This window comes from Lineus longissimus, chromosome 4 (assembly GCF_910592395.1).
Source record: "Lineus longissimus chromosome 4, tnLinLong1.2, whole genome shotgun sequence".
NCBI classification, from domain to species: domain Eukaryota; kingdom Metazoa; phylum Nemertea; class Pilidiophora; order Heteronemertea; family Lineidae; genus Lineus; species Lineus longissimus.
Genome location: NC_088311.1, coordinates 7,811,867 through 7,831,640, shown reverse-complemented (window position 1 = coordinate 7,831,640; position 19,774 = coordinate 7,811,867). Strand labels below are relative to the sequence as shown.

The 19,774-nt window shown below is 40.1% G+C and overlaps 2 protein-coding genes across 5 annotated transcripts; one reads left to right on the top strand and one right to left on the bottom strand.

Moving 5' to 3' along the window:
* Positions 1 to 527: 527 nt before the first annotated feature.
* Positions 528 to 5,830, top strand: LOC135486506 (translation initiation factor eIF2B subunit gamma-like). 4 transcript variants are annotated; one of them, XM_064769334.1, is made up of 11 exons: positions 528 to 686; positions 1,481 to 1,638; positions 2,091 to 2,248; positions 2,639 to 2,804; positions 3,022 to 3,127; positions 3,422 to 3,511; positions 4,015 to 4,142; positions 4,502 to 4,776; positions 4,887 to 5,035; positions 5,268 to 5,371; positions 5,544 to 5,830. In XM_064769334.1, exons 2-11 carry the CDS (start codon positions 1,488 to 1,490, stop codon positions 5,594 to 5,596), a joined length of 1,380 nt encoding a protein of 459 aa, XP_064625404.1. In that variant the 5' UTR covers positions 528 to 686; positions 1,481 to 1,487; the 3' UTR covers positions 5,597 to 5,830. The 4 variants fall into 4 exon arrangements, with proteins under 4 accessions (XP_064625404.1, XP_064625402.1, XP_064625401.1 ...); XM_064769332.1 differs by having other exon boundaries at positions 528 to 708; XM_064769331.1 differs by having other exon boundaries at positions 528 to 712.
* Positions 5,831 to 6,800: 970 nt separating this feature from the next.
* Positions 6,801 to 9,150, bottom strand: LOC135486507 (small ribosomal subunit protein eS12-like). The gene is made up of 6 exons (XM_064769336.1): positions 9,068 to 9,150; positions 8,906 to 8,943; positions 8,096 to 8,224; positions 7,702 to 7,804; positions 7,246 to 7,347; positions 6,801 to 6,958 (listed from the first exon to the last, which is right to left on the bottom strand). The coding sequence occupies exons 2-6, from the start codon at positions 8,920 to 8,922 to the stop codon at positions 6,896 to 6,898; spliced, it is 414 nt and encodes a 137-aa protein (XP_064625406.1). The 5' UTR covers positions 8,923 to 8,943; positions 9,068 to 9,150; the 3' UTR covers positions 6,801 to 6,895.
* Between the last annotated feature and the right edge of the window lie 10,624 nt (positions 9,151 to 19,774).

Below are 19,774 nucleotides of genomic sequence, written 5' to 3'. Positions count from 1 at the left end.
GATTAAAGATGGGTCGAGGATGGAAATGGTTACACAGCATGCTCTGGAACAACCCAGAAGTAATATGAGGAAGGCTCAGGCCTTGATAAGGAGCTCTTCGTTAATAGGGCTGGTGAGCGAGAAGACTCGGGTGGTGGTGGTGGTCGGTGGGGGTGGTGGTGTAATAGTTAGGATGATGCCATCATGGCAGTTGACTGAAGAAGCAGTTGGCTAGCACACAATGTCAATGGTAGCGAGTAGTTGGTGCATGGTGGTTGGGAGGGGGGGGGGGTATAGTTATAGCTGTAAAATCGGATAGAAGACGTTTCGGCTGCCTTCTCAATGGAGTCATCGCGTGGATTAAAGATGGGTCGGGGATGGAATCGGTTACACAGCATGGAACAACCCAGAAGTAAGACAAAGATTACTTCATTAATTTGAATTTGAATTTAGAATTCGTATGAATAAATTATGACGCGTGTGCCAAATATGGGAATCGCGACGGGAATTGCGGTTGTTCGCTCCCTTACCTTTTCGCCCTCCATTCCCTCAGCTCAGTCGTTTCGCTCCAAATCGAAGTCGTTTCGCTCCCTTGGACGTTTTGTTGGGGTTTGAGAAAAGTACCCGGGAAGCGCCCCCGGGAAAGTACAAGTGGCAAAGTTGTTGTGCTTTAAGGGTTGTCAAATCTACAAAGAAGGAATCGTTTGGTAAACTGCTGTGTGATCTTTGGCAGGTCACTTGTCTTTCATTCTTTATCATTCCGACATTCGTCGCCGTGTACATGTGTACCTGCATTGCCATTTGTGTGTTATCACAGTTATCTATTTTCGGACGAAACTCAGTCCCTCACAAACTTTGGTAGATTTCGGAGAGAACATCTGATCTCATTTGGCCAATTGTTCATGTGTTTCTTTCATCATGCCTCCGTCTCAGTTGGGGGGGGGGGGGGGGGGTAAATGCCACACTTTTACTTTACTTTACGTTCCTCTTCTTGATGATAGATAATTTCGTATGTGTAATGATTGGCGTCTCACTCTCAGGTCCTGCGAGGATGGGGGGGGGGGGGCAGCCAGTAAAATCACGGGCTGTGGGAATTGCGAATGGGTGATGTAGAGTATTGCCACAACAACGTTGATATGATTACTCGTCGTTTCAGCAGAATGAATCTACTCATGGAGGTATTACCTCCATGATCTACTCTAGTATAATTGGATAAACATCTCAATATACAAGGCCATGGGTAAAGAACATGCTGCGATAAGATGACTATGTGATGTCACTGACTGAGGAAATAATCTCCTCAGTAATCAACATGATCGAATATGCTGAAAAACTGCTATGTAACACTTAAAAAATGGGCTAGCTTTAGCCTAGGTCTGATGTCGGAGATCAAAGTTTTCTTTGTCGATGATGTCATTGGTCATTTACAATGAATTAAATCTTCGCGCCCCTGCAGAGACCTCAATGTCATATTATGCTATATTTTTGGAATCATTTTCAGGTAAATTATGATGGAATTCCAGCCAGTAGTTATGGCTGGTGGGAGGGGTTCCCGAATGACAGATCTAACAGCCAAGATTCCAAAGGCCATTCTCCCGGTCGGTAATATGCCCATGGTGTGGTATCCAGTCAATATGTTAGAAAGAGCAGGATTCGAAGGTAATCTACCTCTTGAAATATGTGATCAACTCTGGCAAGAGGAGGCGCAGATGTTGCAATCGCATTTTTTGAGAGTGATGTATTCCTGGGTCTGAGTCCATATCTCATTCTCAGTCATTCCTCAAGATATTGATATTGTCATGAATCTCTCATCATAGATTTTTACAGAACAACCCAGTATCAATAACTTTTTTTTCAACAATTTTATCCAACAGTTTCAATTTGCCAGAGTGGGTCACATATCGTCATGCCCCTAAACAAATTGCCTAACTCAATTTTTGGAGAAAGTTAGATACATGCCTATCTCAACTCACAACAACGTGATACACCATCTGTAAAAATGCCTGCATATGTGTTTGAGAAATAACCAGTCCTAGCCCATTGAAATGTTCAAACCTCTACATGTCTCAACATGATGTATCTCAAATGCCGATGACTTATTTCTATTTCAGAGATGATAATTGTGGTGCTGAAATCTCAGCGTAAACAGATTGAGAGGGCCCTTGTGGAACAGTGCCAAATTAAGGCTAAGTTGGACTTTGTTGGAATACCTGATGATGATGATTGGGGGACTGCAGACTCACTTCGGCATATCAAAGATAAAATTAAGGTAGGGTTGTGTAGTGTCAAAGTTGCTGTGGTAAACAATGGAAGGGGGGGGGGGGCTTTTCATCTGTAACAAGTATTAGTATCAGAATAGATAGTTGAGCAATCTATTTTGGCTTCTGCCTGAAGTCAAGTGGCTCCTGCTTATAGTCTCCCTTCAAGCAAGAAAAGTCATTCACAAGATAATAGTGCTGTATTCATTCTTTGGCATTCTCTCTATACCAATCTAAAACACCAAGCTGATGAATCTTTTTGGATCTCTCTATACCTGTATTCAAATTTAGATTGGCAAAGAAAAAACACAAGATTTTAAGATTCTCCAACTCAGCTTCTGGCAAGTCAGTCGTCTGCGCTGAGCACTTCTTCAATCAGTTTCTCTCAATTGTAATTCCAGTGTGACCTGTTGGTTGTAAGTTGTGATCTGATTGGAGACTTCTCTCTCAACACGCTAGCAGATGTTCACAGAGCTCACGGGGCCACAGTTACAGCACTCTTTATGTCCGGCCAAGACAGTATAGCTGACATGGCTGCTCCTGGCCCAAAGTCAAAGAAAAAAGTCGGTAAGCATTATGATGTGAAAGTTTCCTATTTGGGATGTAGTTTCCATTAAAAATTGTTTCAAAATGCCAATAGTACAAAACAAATTTAGTTGTGATAATTGCTATCATAGAGTCAGTCACTCATTGTGAGTCCGCTACATTTTGTAAGTCCACTATGTACAGGTTACACTTTTTTCAAATGTCATTTTATTTTCGAGAATATGGGTTATTCTTTCAGAACTCGACTTTGTTGGACTCGATAACAGTAGTAGCAGATTAGTATTTCTATCATCCGAGGCAGATTTTGAAGAAACCATATCTTTTAGAAAATCTCTGTTTAAAAGGTGAGCTTTGGTGAGAAGAGCATATTTCAGCTGCAAACATATAAGACATATTGTTGTTCTGTTTGGATGTGATGTCTGTTATAATTTGCTTGGATATCGCCAGAAGCAAGGAATTCTTTTGTTGAAGAAATGGACCACACCCAAGTGACACTGTTGTCTGAGACCAGATGACATAAATGCTCTGCAAAACCTTATGTCTGAAAAAAACATTTTCCCACCTGAGACCATGCTCCAATCATCCTGACAATTCTAAAGTTACATTATAACAAAATGTCTTTGTATTCTATTCTTCAGACATCCATGTATAAACATAAAGACAAGACTGACAGATGCTCATTTGTATTTGATGAAACAGTCAGTGCTAGATGTGCTAGAAGAACAGAGGTAAAAATACCACTACCAGTATAATTCAGTCAGATTCTGCTATAAATTGGCATCCTGTTTGTTCTCTTGTAATCAAAGTCCTAACAATTTGCTGGTAATGATTAGTCCTCTGAAATATGATTTTCATTGGTTGACATCAGTTACGTAAGGGTGAAGGTGTTCGTCGTAGGCCTGTGCATACAAAGTGTGAGTCCATGGCTGGCTACTGTCCACGTGTAAAGGGTCAGTTAGTTGCCCTGTCATAGATACAACAAACTACGGTATACTGTCCTATCCCAAGACGCCACACAGGCCTTGAACTCAGTGCTGTTGCTTGTTAGTAGAACACGATAACCATTGTGGCTCCCTAGAAAAATGTACAGATGCCCTGATATCTAATAATTTTGGATGCAGACATAAACTAGCCTGTAGTACAAGCTTTACAAACAACCAGTGGGGCCACAATCTTTGTTGAAGCTGGTCCATTTCGCTGATAAACACTCCTTTGGAACTTTTTATTCCAGATCTATTTCAGCAATTAAAGGAGAGCTCATCCCATACTTGGTAAAGAAACAGTTTAAACGGATGCAAGAGGAGCCTGCTGATGCTGATGCAACCGTGACGTCGAACTCCAGTAGCTCTCGGAAAGCTGGTGAGGATATTCATTAATATGTCATTAAATATAGGGCAAGGGCATCTGAGGGATATACTTTGTAAGCCCGTATTGCTCTACGCTCGATTACCAGTACACCAGCCTTGGAAAGCAGGTGAAGTTATCATGAAATTCCACTCAGTTAAGAGACAGGGCCATCAAAAGAAAGAGAAACTTTGGTAATAGTTCAATATGATATGGTATAGAATGAGTTCAACCTCTCTTCACTGCGAACAGAGAAATCAAATGTGCAAATTGTAAAGTACATGCACACCTATCTGTCTTGTTGAGTTGGATGACTTCCGTCAGGCTATAATCAAACAGTGATGAAAGAGCTGAAACTGTTGTCTTATTTTCAGATGTCTCGACTCTGGCTGATGAGGGCAACTTTGAGCAACTCGCCCGAGATATGTCCTCCTGGAATGACCACAGTGGAGACATGAGTGACTGTTATCACGGTGACAAGATTCGGTGCTATGCTTGCATTATGGAGGGAAAATTCTGCCTGAGGATGAATACATTAGCTACGTATTCTGAAGCGAATAGGCAGATTGGTAAACATCTTGGCAAATTACAGTCCGACAAAGAAATTCCCTCTGTTCATCCTACTGCTACTGTGCAATCGAGATCTCAGGTAAGAAATCGTCAATAGTCAAAGGAACTTCTAAGTCATTTCATAGTACATTTCATGAAATATTTGCATTTTATCTCCTTCCTCTTTGGTAATATTTTGTTCTTCTCCAGGTTGGAAGTGAGTGCCTTATAGGTGAGAATGTGACTGTAGCAGAGAAGGCCACTGTGAAGAAGTCAAATATTGCCCGGTATTCGTCCATTGGGGAGAAAGTCAAGATTACCAATTCTGTTGTCATGGACCATGTTACCATAGCTGAAGGGTGAGTCCACTTAGGTCCTCATGTCGTTTTCAGAAGAAATCTTGATAATCATCATTGTATATTCGTACCACCTCTCAGCCTTAGCAGTTTAATGCGTAGTCCAAGATGTAATTTTATGGACACGTGTGGTCGTTTTGAACCACCAGTTAAGATGTGTATTGAATGTCCTCAGATGTACAGCACATGTCGTTGAATAAGATCGCTTGTCAAATCTGGGCTTGTGTCTTTCCAGGTGTAGCATCCAAGGAAGCATTATATGTGACCATGTCCACATTGACGAGAAAGGAGAAATCAAGGACTGTATAGTGGGGAGTGGACAGAAAATAAGTGCCATGGGTAAGATAATAAAACTGACATCGTCAACTCACTGTGATCATTCCTTTTTTGGGAGAGATTATTGCTGTGTCACAACCAAAATTTGGAACTTTCTCGAAATCATTAAATGAAATCAAGTCATCAAATTCAATGGGAGATTGAGACTACATGTATGCCTCTCTTCATATTTCAGGTAAATTCACGAATGAAGTTCTTGCTGATCGTGATCGTATGATGGAAATTTGACGGGATTCAAACATGTGTTTTAAAAGTGACATTATCTGTGGACCTCTTCAACTGCAAGATTAATTCATTGACTCCTGGCTTCTATATGTATGGCTGGACACTATGGACACTAGATCGGTTGAATCTATACTGATGTTTAATGGTCAGGGTCATGGAACCAACCCATACCAACTTGTCCAGGAGCAAGCATTTTGATGTATCTGCTGTTGAATTGCATAACCATAAGATGAAGAATTCCTCTGTTGTTGTTTTCTGATTTCCACACCGAATCCCTTGATCTGGAGAGAGGGATATTTCAATGAACAACTGGCTGGCTGGCCCTTTTTCAGTGCTGCAGAATTGACAGCATGATGGCCAATATCACAGTCGGAAGAAATACCGTAATCTGCTCTTGGACAGTGTCACAACCAGTCCTGGTGGACTCATCATGGCGTTTGAATTCCATCAGAGTGCACCAGGTTGTGACGTTTAAAATGTGTCCTGGGAAGTGGACAGAAACTAAGCAACGGGTGAGGCCCTCGATCGTTTTCACTTTTATGTGCAAATGAGACGGCGACTTCCTGTATATGCACTCCTTGTTCAGTACAGGAGATATGCAAGATCGATGAAATGAGATTGGCTGCTGTCAGTATGGCTCTTTGAACTGTCCAGTTGGGCAAGCAACTATCAGTTTTATTCACTGTGTGCAACCAACTTTGCCAAATACAGGTAGTCTTTTGATCAGATGAGGCGCCATAATTATTGCTCGACCCGTTCACCAGCCATTGTCAATGCAAAGGGGAGGACCTACCAGGTCCAAGATTCACCAGAGAGGGTCGGACATTAGGTGTGATTTCCAAGAATGCTGCTCAGAATGAACTTGCAGCTAGTTTTGACCTTCAAGAAGGACGTTCAGGTGTTTGAAATTGGGATGAGGGAGTCAATATGGTCAGGGGTCGGTCACGATGGGCTATTTTAGTACAAGAAATGGCCGACGAAAGGATGTATTTCCATTGAGGCTTTGAATAAGAAGTGAAGTGCCTTTTTCCAAATTGTCGTTGAAGGCCATCTCCTCAAAGGCACAATTTATGGGTTGGATAACCTCCATCTAACCGTCTCTCTTCCAAAAAGGGCAAGGTGTTCCACCAAGCACTCTTTTTGAACTGGTTCCCTCAATTCCGCTGTCGCTGCAATCTCCATAAAAATGACCGACAAACACAAAAAATAGCAGTTGTATTCCTTTTTAATTTTTGTGGTAGAATTTATATTTACAAATAAAATTTGCAAGATGTTATTTGCAACCACTGTTGTGCATCTCGATTAGTGCTTGGATTTGAAGTACTCAGTGAGGACGTCGTAAGCTTGCGTCTCTTTACCATAATCCTGAAATGACAAGAGAAATTGTGTTATATTTATTACAGAAATAGCAAGATTCAGTTCTTGTAGAAGTCTTGGTGTGAACAATGTATCACCAAAGAACAGGAGAGCGAGGTAACGTAGTTCACCAAGTTGATGACTTCGTCTTTACTCGACTGAAACAATTCATGACAAGTCATTCTCAGGGGTTCTGCAAGTCCACACGATTTGTTACTCGGTAGAGGGAGCATGGTTTTCATCACTGAATGACTGCATCAAGCATGAACAGCTTTTGGCCACTCATAAATATTTACCTTGACTACCACACAACTGCATCCGACAACCTTCCTAGGTTTGCCATCCTTATCGATCTTGCAGAGACCGGCCCACTCACCAAGTTTCTTCTTGGTTTCAATCTGGGATAGAAATTGTTGTTTTTTTACACCGGCAGAAAAATCATAGAATACGGGAGCTGGTAAAGGCAACTATGCACTAATGCACTTGGGTCTACTGTCACGCTCATGTTTTTCTCAGGGGTTGGCTAATCCTCATTCTTACTTCGAAGAGGGAGCATATGTCTTCATCACAAATCATCTCAAATCACTTGGCAGATTGTGGAACAAGGGTCAGCCTATGGTTATTCATAGGGTAGAACAGACCCCTCATAAATTAAAACAATTTAACATCATTCCCTTGTTCCACGGAGAAAATTCCTTTCGGACTGTTATCGGTCAACTTCATGACCAAGGGTTTCTGACTCGTCCACTCACCTTGATCAAGTTGATGGTGTGCTCAGCGCAGAGAGCCTCAATAAGCTTGGTATATCCAGGCTCATCACAGTTATTGGCCAGAACGCACAGAACAGCTTGACGACTGAAAGAACGAAAAGCAAATGATGAGTGAACAATTTTAAAAGAACTGCAAGCCTCCTAATGACACATTGGCTTAGATAAGACAGAACAAGGGTCAGACTATAGTTATTCATAGGGTAGAACAAATCCCTCATAAATTAAAACAATTAAACATCATTCCCTTGTTCTTCAGATTGTTTTGTTCGAAATCCACTATGACTAAAGGCTTTAGTTGCCATTTCAACTCTGTCACTGGCTGAATGAAACAGGCAAACTCAGTCCAGTGATGCCGCAGCGATTTTCTGTCACCTACGTGTCAAGAGTCTTTGTGCACTCATGGAGACCTCTGGCAAGCCCATCATGGATGAGGGCAGTTTTTAACACTTCTTGCAGGGCTGTGTTGATGTCCATGGCTCCTGCGCCAACGGTTGGTTGATCATCTCTGCAACGAATTGAGTAGCCAGATTGAGCTAGCCTAATGTCATGAATTTCATACTACTAACAGGACCTTTTGCTGCATTTAAGCATAAGAGCCGAGTCAGTGAATCCTCAGACGCTCTGCACAATCCTCATTTTACTCAGAAGAGGGAGCATATATCATCATCATAGGAAAGCACCTAAAACTTGGTCTCTTGACACTACATACCGGCTCTTCATGGCATGCCATGGGCATGGGCTAACCAACCATTTCCTCCCAATCTGTTATAGTTATACTTCGATACCTTCGATAGACACAATGATGTCGTTAATGTCTGCCACCCGTCGCCAGTTTGGTAGCACCTCCATATGGCTACTGAGCCTACCCCATGGCACAGACACAGTCATAAGGCCTACAACAGGATTAATGATGTCTCGACATTCGACTCGTCAGCTTTTTCGATACCGTTAACCGTAACGTTATGCCATGGCGGCGGAATACTGTTCCATACCACTTCAATCATCATGTCATCATCTACAAACTCCACTCCAGTGGAAAAGGCTCCGTGGATATGGGGATTACGATAGGAAAACGTTGGCCCACATGTTGGAGCGATGGCTGTTCCCGGCCTACATACAATGTATACAGTAAGCAAACCTGCATGTAAATATAATGCAGAAAAGAACATAAAATTGAAAAACATACCCTTCCGCATCAGACATTTTGACGGTGCGGCTGTCCTCCTAAAAAAGAAATTAGAGCATATTGATAAACTTCAATATCTAAACAATCGAATAGTTTCAATGAAATTGGATGATGATGATTACAAAAAGAGATATTTGCAGATGAAAGTAAGTGAATACATACGATGACTCTCAGAAAGTAAACCACGTTCAGAAAGGAAGTACCATGGCATTCTGGGATGTTGGGTTTCCCGGTCCCCGATTCTAGCGCCACCGCCACGTGGCGGAATTACCGCGAAGTAACACGTGGTGATCCATGCGCATGTTTCTGTAACCCAAGGTTACAAAGCAGTTTGCCGTATAGTGATATAATCTGTGAATTTTGATATTGATATGGCGATGACAGAAACAAGCGTTCAGGATGCCCGAGCAGACACGAATAATAGATAGGGTATAAAGTGCGGGGGCATATATATCATAAGAAATGTTTCCCGCCGAAATGCTTAGTGCGTTTAGCCGGTAGCGGCCTAAGCATACGATCTCATTGAGATCCCGTGTAATGTAATGATGGGTGTACATGGGGCCAGTAGTGCATGTCCACCACTTACAACGGTATCTGGGTCATGGCATTTATGGAGTAACACGGGTATCTTATAACAGCTGAAAGTGATTTAGCTCCTCTCATTGCTAAATTTCCCTTACCTTGCTGATTGCTTTTCATATTTTGAAAATGTCAACTTTTAGGTCAATTACACTGCTGCAACCAATAGGTCTTTTATGTATACATGTATATTGTTATGTTCGCCAACTTTCTTTGTAATCTATGCATATACAGTAGAACCTCTCTATAAAGGACACCTTCGGGATCGGGACTGGCAAGTGCTGTCCTCAATTGAGAGGTGTCCTGATTAGAGAGGTCAAATTGAATAGAAACTACCAATTTGGGACAAAAACTAGTGTCCTTTATAGAGAGGTTGTCCTAAATTGAGAGGTTGTCTGCTAAGGCAGGTTCCACTGTAATATTTGACTGCTTTAGTTTTTATAATTTTTTAATAGTTTTTTAATAATTTTTTTAAAATAATTTTTTAATCAATTTTTTATCACTGGGCAGCTCATACATGTAGATATCATATAAGGAGAAAAAGACGCACAGATATTGAATGGAATATTTTTTTGAGTTGTCTTTTGCTCCGAGCTCTTCCAACTATAAGCATGGTATTGCGTGGTATTTAGAGTCTGCCACGGCAATGATGGCATATTACATGTACTGTAAACCATGAAATTTTCGCTAACTTTTTGTCTTGGCCATTTTTGCAAATGTACCATTGAACACAAACTAAAAACATGTGAAACTTTCAACTCAAATTATAGAACCATAATCAAAAAAATTTTTACCTGGCCTCAGCTCTTTTGAAATAAGATAAGCCATGGCACCAAGTACACTGGAACCTCCCTTACTGGACACCTCTCTATTAAGGACACTAGTTTTGGTCCCAAAGAAGTGGTTGTTTCTATTCAATTTGACCTCTCTAATCAGGACACCTCTCTATTAAGGCCCGCACTGGTCAGTCCCAGGGTTTCCTTAATAGAGAGGTTTTACTGTAATTAATTCTAGCCACAAATGTGAGAGAAACTCATTGGATGTTCACACTGTTGGCATTTGATCCAACTCATTTCATCATCATCAAACAATGCATAAATTAATTGTGCGTCCAATTCCGTTGGAGCAGTGACTCATCTGCGACTGTGGTGCAACACCGAGGTCATCTTTGATGTCGCCAGAGACTGAGTCAAGATTTCTAAATTCGCTTAAATATGGGTGTCGTGGTGGTGTAGTGGCTTGGCTCTCTTGACTAGTTTTCATAAATGAAAAGCGCTTTCAGAAAGTTGTACTTTATAAAGTTCTTTTTAAGAATTAATTTTTGGCTCACCATCTAGGTGAGTCTATACAATACCGCAGTGTCTGCTGTCATACCCTATTTCAAAGACAGTGGCACGTTTCTTAACCGCTGGGGCTATGAACTGGAAACTTTGTACACAAGACCCCTTAGGTCAGGCAACCTGTGACAATAAATTTCAGTCCGATCTGATTCTTAACTTGGCCACCAGGAGGCCAGAAGTGGAAACCTAAAAAGGGTGATATCTCTCTTATGAGTGACCCATTTTCGATAAAATTTTTATGGTAGGTACTCCTAGCAAGGATACATCACATATCATATGGGTTTTCGATTTGACCTTGTTTGCAAGGTCACAGAGGTCAAATGATGTAAATTGGCTGTTTGAGTGTAACTATGGCACATTTCTTAACCCCTAAAGCTATGAACTTGAAATTTGGTGCATATGACTCCCTTTGTCATATAACTGCAGACACCGAATTTCGGTCTGATCTGATTCTTTACTTCGCCACCAGGGGGCCAAAACTAAAAAAGGGTAAAAAGTGCAATATCTTACTTATTAGTGACTTGTTTTTCGATGAAATTTTTATGGTAGGTACTCCTAGCAAGGATACATCAGATGTCATACCGACTTTGGTTTGACCTACATGTAGCATGTTTCTTAACCAGGATGAATTCCTAACCACCAAATATCTTGGCCATTTCATATATATTTTTGTGGGTGTCATTCACAAAATCCTATAATTTTATCATCCAACCCGGTGTCACTAAAAGAAGATTCCCCACTCTTTAAACCCTTTGACTTTATTTAAACTCACCATGAACTGAAATTGACCAAATACGCAATGGGCTATGATATCATTCCCACTGTGGTCACTTATTGGTCATCTCATTCTCTTTCTGTTAACATCAGTGAGTAAAAGCATCAAATTATTGACAATTTTATTAGATTCTTGTCACTTTGTGACCAGTTGGATCATAGCGACTAATTCATGCATTAAACTACCATTATCTCTTGTTGGCTAGCAGCACTGCCAACACAAAGGCACATGTCAACAAATGTTATCAGAGTTTGACCATTATCCGTGATTCATACTTTCGCCAGTTCCAATTAATAAATGGATTGTGGTGCCAGTGTGTTACAAATGGCCATTCCCTGGTATTAATAAGCTTGTCATTTGAAATTTAGCTAAGGTTCTCGCTTGAGAAATGAAAATCGCTCCTTGCCCTTTAGGCATAGTCTCCTAAACAAGAAGATCATGTTTAGCACCAATTAAATTTGCTATTGATTTTAAGACTTGGAAATTATGGGATCATGGGTTCAAATCTGCCCTTAGAATGAATTGCTTGATTCATTGCCATTTTGAAAATTTGTTTTCATTTGTTTTGGCTGCTGGATGCTAGTTCCAGTGTCATGTCTGGCCACTGATCATTAGTGTGAAACTATGCACCATCCTCACAGTAGCAAACTTCTGATGCCCTGGGCAAATCAAGGGATAACACATTGCCTCCTCATTCAATCCATATCTCACTTCATATTATAAAACGTGCTGCGAGCATTTTGTTTGCATGCAATCAGATTAGTCATTCTGGCCACAAGATGGCTCGGTTACAGTTACAATTATGATAAAGTGTCATTGGATTCTGTGACAAAAGATGATATCACAGATGGATTGAATGAAATTGACAACTTTCCATTAACTTGTTGTGAGTGGTTATGCGATCCACGAGCGTCACTTTTTGGTTTGAAGAAGTATCATTTTCAGTGAAGAAGCTGAAGGATGTTGTTGTGGTGCGGTTTTAAAATGTGTTGAAGCGAAGGCACACAAACTCATTTAGTTTGTCTCAATATTAGCACTTTCGTATTGTAGAACAGCACGTTTTAGGTAAATCTGGGATGCTTTCAAAGAGAGTCACCTTTTCCATGTTCTCTTTCCCATGAGTTTATCGGGTCCAATGGGGAAGCAAAAACTTGGAAATTTTTGGTGGACCCTGGAGCCTTTTATTTAAGTCACCACTTATGAAGTCACCACAACTGCTTTTCCTTGAAAATGGTCATGGTTTTTTTATATATCGGACAAGTAGCAGCTCCGATAACCATGCTCGCCCTCTTCCCTTAGGCATGCCAGTAGTACGTGTTAGAAGTTTGGTTTAAAGTGTTTTCAATGATGACTGTCACTGATGACCCTTCGATGTTTCACAGATTGAGATTTCATGCCACGCCACACCACCCCCAATTGAAATTCCTCAAACAGTGTCATTTCATGGCCAATCGACATCATGCAAATTCCTTCACATAACAGGGTTTAAACTGTGTGAAACATTGCAGATGCCGCGGGAAAGATTAAGCCGGCGGATAATCTGTCGTCTACTGTGACAAGATTCTGCTGAGTCAGCACTAAAAGTGGGGTGACATGTCGAGAGTGTCGTGGAGGGTACTTGTCATGCTTGATCAATGATCAAGTTGAACGTGATCACTTTTCTCCATCAGCCGGAGCCGAAAGAGAGGTTTGGTTCAGTTTTACAACAGTTATGTCGGAGTCATTGGTGTCTTAACGACTACTCAACCCATCCGTTGGAGTATAAGGTTTCACCATGTAACTTTAACCCATTGTCATTGGGGCAATTGTGGGGTGTGGTGTCCCCCCTCAAGTACAAAGCTTGTCACTAGCAAGTTTTGGCATATCGAAAAAATTGCTTCCGTATAAATTAAACTGTGCTGTAGTCTTAGGCTTAAACGTAATGGCGATACAGATTCATAACGGGGAAGTGGAAAGTGCCAAAAGTTTCTCACATGATGGTATTGAGGGTGGGGAGGGGGAGGGGCGGCTTGCCATTCAATTGTCCAATAATCCAAGCAAACTGCAAGACCCAGTACTGAAAACCAACTGCAACTACACACCTTTAGCTCAGCATCTTTCATGAATACAGGATGCATAAAAAATTTATTGACCCAATGTGAAAGAGAGAAATGTTGCTCTGCAAATGTAACAAGTTTCTTCAAAGCTTTAGTACGGATATCATAAACCTGAATACAATATCACAATTTTGTGGCCGCTTGACGTCCCAAGGGAGTGACATCACACCCATTTAATCCATCTCATAGGCAACATATTTTGACACTGTGACATTTACCAAATCACGTTAGTTCCAAATCAAATTTGGGATTTAAGTCTTAGTGGCTCATGAGTAACGAGATATTCGATCGAAAACTGCGATGAGTTTCTGTGAGCAGTTTCTCATTCCCGCGATTGGCCGATGCACTTCGTGGTGATTGATTATGATGCGATTTGCTCGGATGCCACGAGTGCATTCAACTTGCGATGAATGTGACGGTCGTTTGTCTCTCGGGAGTCTAGTGAATTCCCATACAGAGGCTGGGTGTCATAATCGTCAACTTGTGGACTTGGCGGTCAGGATGCTTTAGGCAGCTCTGAAATCTTTTCGTTTCAAGTACTGACAACTGATGGTTGTGTTGCAGAATCCTGTGGATAGTTCAACATTCAATAAAAGGTAAGACATTTTTCATAAATTTTTAAACCACCGCCACTCTGATATGTTGGCCCTGGTATGTCAACAAAGCTCCTGTTGTTGATCATTAAATGTTACAATTTGATTTAGATCATTGTCTTATGTATACATGTGAAAATGCACGTACATTCATTCTGTTGTTGTGGAGTGGATTCTGTCCTCTTGCATTATATAGAAAAAAGGTTTTTTGCTTTTCTTTAATTAAGGCTATTGGCGAGCATAAATATGCAAAAATATGTAAGCTAAAAGCCCTAATGGTTTGGGGGTTTCTCTGATGGACCAGTGTTCAGTCCGGTGTGTCAATAGGTATTGAGCCACGATAGCTAATTGATATACTGGTCTCCGAGATTTCATCTATTTTATGATTTTGATTTTGTCATAATTTGACACAAAATGAAAGTGGCAGATTTGAATTTTCCCTAACTGTACCCTAACTAAACTGTAGGCTACTGTTGTGATATTGTCAATAGCTGAGCTGTCAGATCCATTCGTTTCATCCGAATGACTTCATCATCTCACACTACTAACGGACACAATTAGCGCCCCAAGGTCCCATCGGTGAGAGAAAGGGGTGAACCGACCATTCTGACACATTATGGAAATTTGATTTCGTGCAAAAGTGACAAAGAAAAGATCAAATAGACTCCATTCAAGTGGATGAAGTGGTTTGGATGGCTTCCATTCATGACCTCGGTATTACTCACCTTACCATTTAACCATCCGTGATGTAATTGACTTTCGTTTGCGTCAAAAATGGTGATTTAAATGCCTGATATTGTGTCGGAATTTACTGTATCTGATTGCAACCTTTTTAGCGCTTAACCGATTTACCTTTTTAGTGCCGACTGATTTCATCAATTTCTGTTGTCAATGAAAAAAACATTATTCAGGTGATCTGATTGTGGGGTTTTTGACAATGAGTTGTGGAAAGGATGGTTTTGGGGTTGTGTTGATTTCAGCCTTGTTCTGTGTTCTCATCATGAAGGCATTCAAATCTGCTTTAACTATCAAATCCATGTAATCTATCAAATCTCCAGTAAATGTTGTACGAAATTGTTTCATTTTCATTCTGTTGAAATTTAAAGTAAGCTTACTTCTTGTCACAAGATAATTTGGGATGAAATTTTCCTTCTTCTTGTCCCATTCACCTATCCATCAATTAAGACAATCATGAATGGCCAGTACCACAATAGACAGTTACGAATCTCGTAAATTACCAATAGCACTCATTGTATAAAGTCTGCATCTGGACATCAAAGGTGTCCGATCGACCAAACTCAGTTCATTAATTAGTTTGATTATTCCAATTGCCATGGGTCAGGATGGACAAAGTCTGCGGTTATTGGCAGTATTGAAATGACATCTTGGCAATATCAAAGTCTGTCTTGCCCTTGATGGTTTATTGAGGTAATGAGTTATTAAGATGGGGGTCATGACCACCAATCACAGCTTAACACTTTATATATTGATATCTTTATTCGACATTTGAATTACTTTCACATTTCTTGAAATGTGAAATAAATTCACATTTCTTGAAATAAGTGAATGCAGATTTTAATATGTGAATACAAATCATGGGGCAGGTGTATAATAAGGTTACTCAGTAGGTTCTCACGTACTTATGGCATGTGTGGGTTGACTTTGAAAAGTGCTATATAAATTTAACGCTCATGCAGAGTGCCTCATTCGAATCTTATCTGCCGCATGGTGAAGTTTTAAAAGTTCTGTTAGCTTCAAGCATATTTCGCTGTGTTGATAATGAGTAAGCAGCTTGTAACAGGAGGAAGTCCATCTTAATCAGGATGTGAAACTGGTGTCCAATGCGTGTAATTTTACTTCGTGGGTCTTCACCAGTGGTACTGGGATAATTAGTGGTAAATGAGATGGAGACCTTGCTATCTGCAGCTGTACCCTAATGCAGCATAGTCAGCTTGAGTCGCACCAAATAATTACCTATGATTCTTTTCATATTGAGTACTACTTGTACTTGTATTTTCTTTCCTTTAAAGACCTACGCTGTCCGTGTTCATCATTTATTCTTGTGGCTCAGGTAAGAAGAAATTAGTGGTAAATGAGATGGAGACCTTGCTATCTGCAGCTGTACCCTAATGCAGCATATTCAGCTTGAGTCACACCAAATAAACTAATTCTGATTCTTTTCATTTTGAGTTCTGCATGTACATGTATTTTCTTTCCTTTAAAGGCCTACGCTGTCCGTGTTCATCGTTTATTCTTGTGGCTCAGGTAAGTAGAAATTAGTGGTGAATGAGATAGAGACCTTGCTATCTGCAGCTGTACCCTAATGCAGCATATTCAGCTTGAGTCACACCAAATAAGCTAATTCTGATTCTTTTCATTGAGTTCTGCATGTACATGTATTTTCTTTCCTTTAAAGGCCTACGCTGTCGTGTTCATCGTATATTCTTGTGGCTCAGGTAAGTAGAAATATACATTGCCACAGTGAAGTTATTATACATGCACATACGCTGAAACTTGGAAATTGTAAGTATTTTTATATTAGTCGAAATGATGACATTGTTGAAATTGGTATTTATTATGAATTCACACAATTGAAAATGTTCAAATTCAATTTCAGTTTTCAAATCTTTGAATGAACGAATGGATTAGGTCTTTTAATGGCCATCATGGCTAGACCTATGCATGGAATCATCATTTTGGGGCAAAAAGTCTATTTCATCGTTCTATGTTTATGGTGCCTTAACTAGCAACGTGCCAAAGGTATTCCAGCAAATCTTGTTTCAAGTAATCGTCAATCAGATATGATTCATTTGTGAGACATCACGATAGATGGAAGCACATCACGCGTCGTCAGCAAGTTGCTTCTGCCACTGATTCAATCTCCATTTTGGTTCAATGATGTAAGTGTAGAGGTCTCTTGTCCTTCTGTTAAGGAGGCGTGGAGATTTACTCATCAGCAGTTTATCAAGTAAAATCTTGCTCAGGTCACTTTGGCCCTTTGAATGACTCCACCTTTTTTTGTGACCATTGGTTCGGCAACAACAATGCTAATTTACATATCTGTGAAAATGAAATAATGAAAAAGGATATATTTTTCGAAGCTGCTGTATAATTAGCAGAATTGGTATTTCTCTGCTGTGTGGTAAGTTTAAAGTGCCAAGTCTACCAAAAGAGATGAAACATTTAAATGGCACTTAGCTTGTTACGGAATAAGAAGAGTTAACCAGTTTCCTGTCATCAAAACAAATTCCAGCAGTTGCGATGGGAAATGAGCATGCTTCAGTTGTTTCAAACTGTGACTCAGTAGTCCATCTAGTATTGACCTTTCTCATTGAAGGATTTGTAGAGTATTGGAATTTGATTGCCAATGAGTTCAAATAAACAGACATCAACGAGCAATCGAATGCTAATTTTGACAAAGATCAGGCTCGTTCAACATATTGCTTCTTTTAATGGCCATCATGGCTAGACCTATGCATGGAATCATCATTTTGGGGCAAAAAGTCTATTTCATCGTTCTATGTTTATGGTGCCTTAACTAGCAACGTGCCAAAGGTATTCCAGCAAATCTTGTTTCAAGTAATCGTCAATCAGATATGATTCATTTGTGAGACATCACGATAGATGGAAGCACATCACGCGTCGTCAGCAAGTTGCTTCTGCCACTGATTCAATCTCCATTTTGGTTCAATGATGTAAGTGTAGAGGTCTCTTGTCCTTCTGTTAAGGAGGCGTGGAGATTTACTCATCAGCAGTTTATCAAGTAAAATCTTGCTCAGGTCACTTTGGCCCTTTGAATGACTCCACCTTTTTTTGTGACCATTGGTTCGGCAACAACAATGCTAATTTACATATCTGTGAAAATGAAATAATGAAAAAGGATATATTTTTCGAAGCTGCTGTATAATTAGCAGAATTGGTATTTCTCTGCTGTGTGGTAAGTTTAAAGTGCCAAGTCTACCAAAAGAGATGAAACATTTAAATGGCACTTAGCTTGTTACGGAATAAGAAGAGTTAACCAGTTTCCTGTCATCAAAACAAATTCCAGCAGTTGCGATGGGAAATGAGCATGCTTCAGTTGTTTCAAACTGTGACTCAGTAGTCCATCTAGTATTGACCTTTCTCATTGAAGGATTTGTAGAGTATTGGAATTTGATTGCCAATGAGTTCAAATAAACAGACATCAACGAGCAATCGAATGCTAATTTTGACAAAGATCAGGCTCGTTCAACATATTGTCTGACTCACTGCCCAAATATCGCTCCAGCAAATCACGCAATTTGATTCTGAAAAATCAAACAAGAAACCAAAATGTTCGTCATGATTAGGGAAAAAATCGACAAGGTTTTGTTGGCTCATGTCAGGTTTTTCTGGACGATTCCGGAACATGCCTTAGGCACTGTGTACATGCGATTCAATTAATTAGTGTTCTTTTAAAGTTGAGAAAGTCTAATTACCTTAGCTTGTTTGTGAATTGTTAACCAATCTAACTAACTAGGTTCCCAGTTTACGCTATTAGTCTTGATTTTTCAACCAGTTTACTATGATTCACGTGTGTTTTATCTGTCATTGAATGTCCTTATCTGGTGGCGACAGTCTCTAAGTTTAGAGACATGAAACTGAGTCAGCACCAATAGTGGAATTCTCAAGTTAAAATGCTGCAACGCTACTATTTTTTGCAGTGTGACTGAGGGGCAAGGGTTTTGTGACTCGTGTTGCCTGGTGTTCAGGGCTCAAGTAAGCTCCCTCTCCTGTCATTGTGAGTGATGAAAACGTGTTTCTAATGTGTGTGAATGATGCCCGACTCCCCCCATTTAAAAACCACTATCGAATTGCTGCTGTTGCCAACTCCCCAAGCAGGCAGGCCTAGTCCAATGGATTTCTCAAAACATATCGTCTGCTGATTGAGCTTGTTCTCATAATAGGCCAGTGCATGAAGTAATTAGATAATTGGGCAAAACAATATTGATTTGGCAAGCTCCGTGGCGCTTCATAACTGATAAAATTACAGCACAATAGGCCGGAACAAATGAAATAGACAACCACTTATCCAACGGTTGTTAGAATTAATTCAACAAATTACGATATCGGTGAGTTAATGTTGCTCTAGATTAGTTTAGATTTGATTATTGCATTCCAATTATTAATGATTGTTAACGAGGTGTTTTCTCATTAGTTTGTAATGGAAAATAATGAGCGGCAAATGTAGTCTTTATATGTTCTACATTTTGAAAGAATTGTTGTGGACCTGTATTGAAATTATTATCAATTTGGAGTAGCTCTATCAGTTGTGTATGCATATAACGTCTTCATGATCATAGTTTTTCTACAGTTTTTTCTTCCTTTCTGGTAAGTTCTGCATTTTTTCAAGACCTTCTACTTGTCTCACTCAGACGTGGACGATGGTGAAACTGTCATCATTTTGCAGTGAAATTTCTTTATCCAGTCAATAGATTTACATGCAGATTGAACTTTCAAGGGAGCAA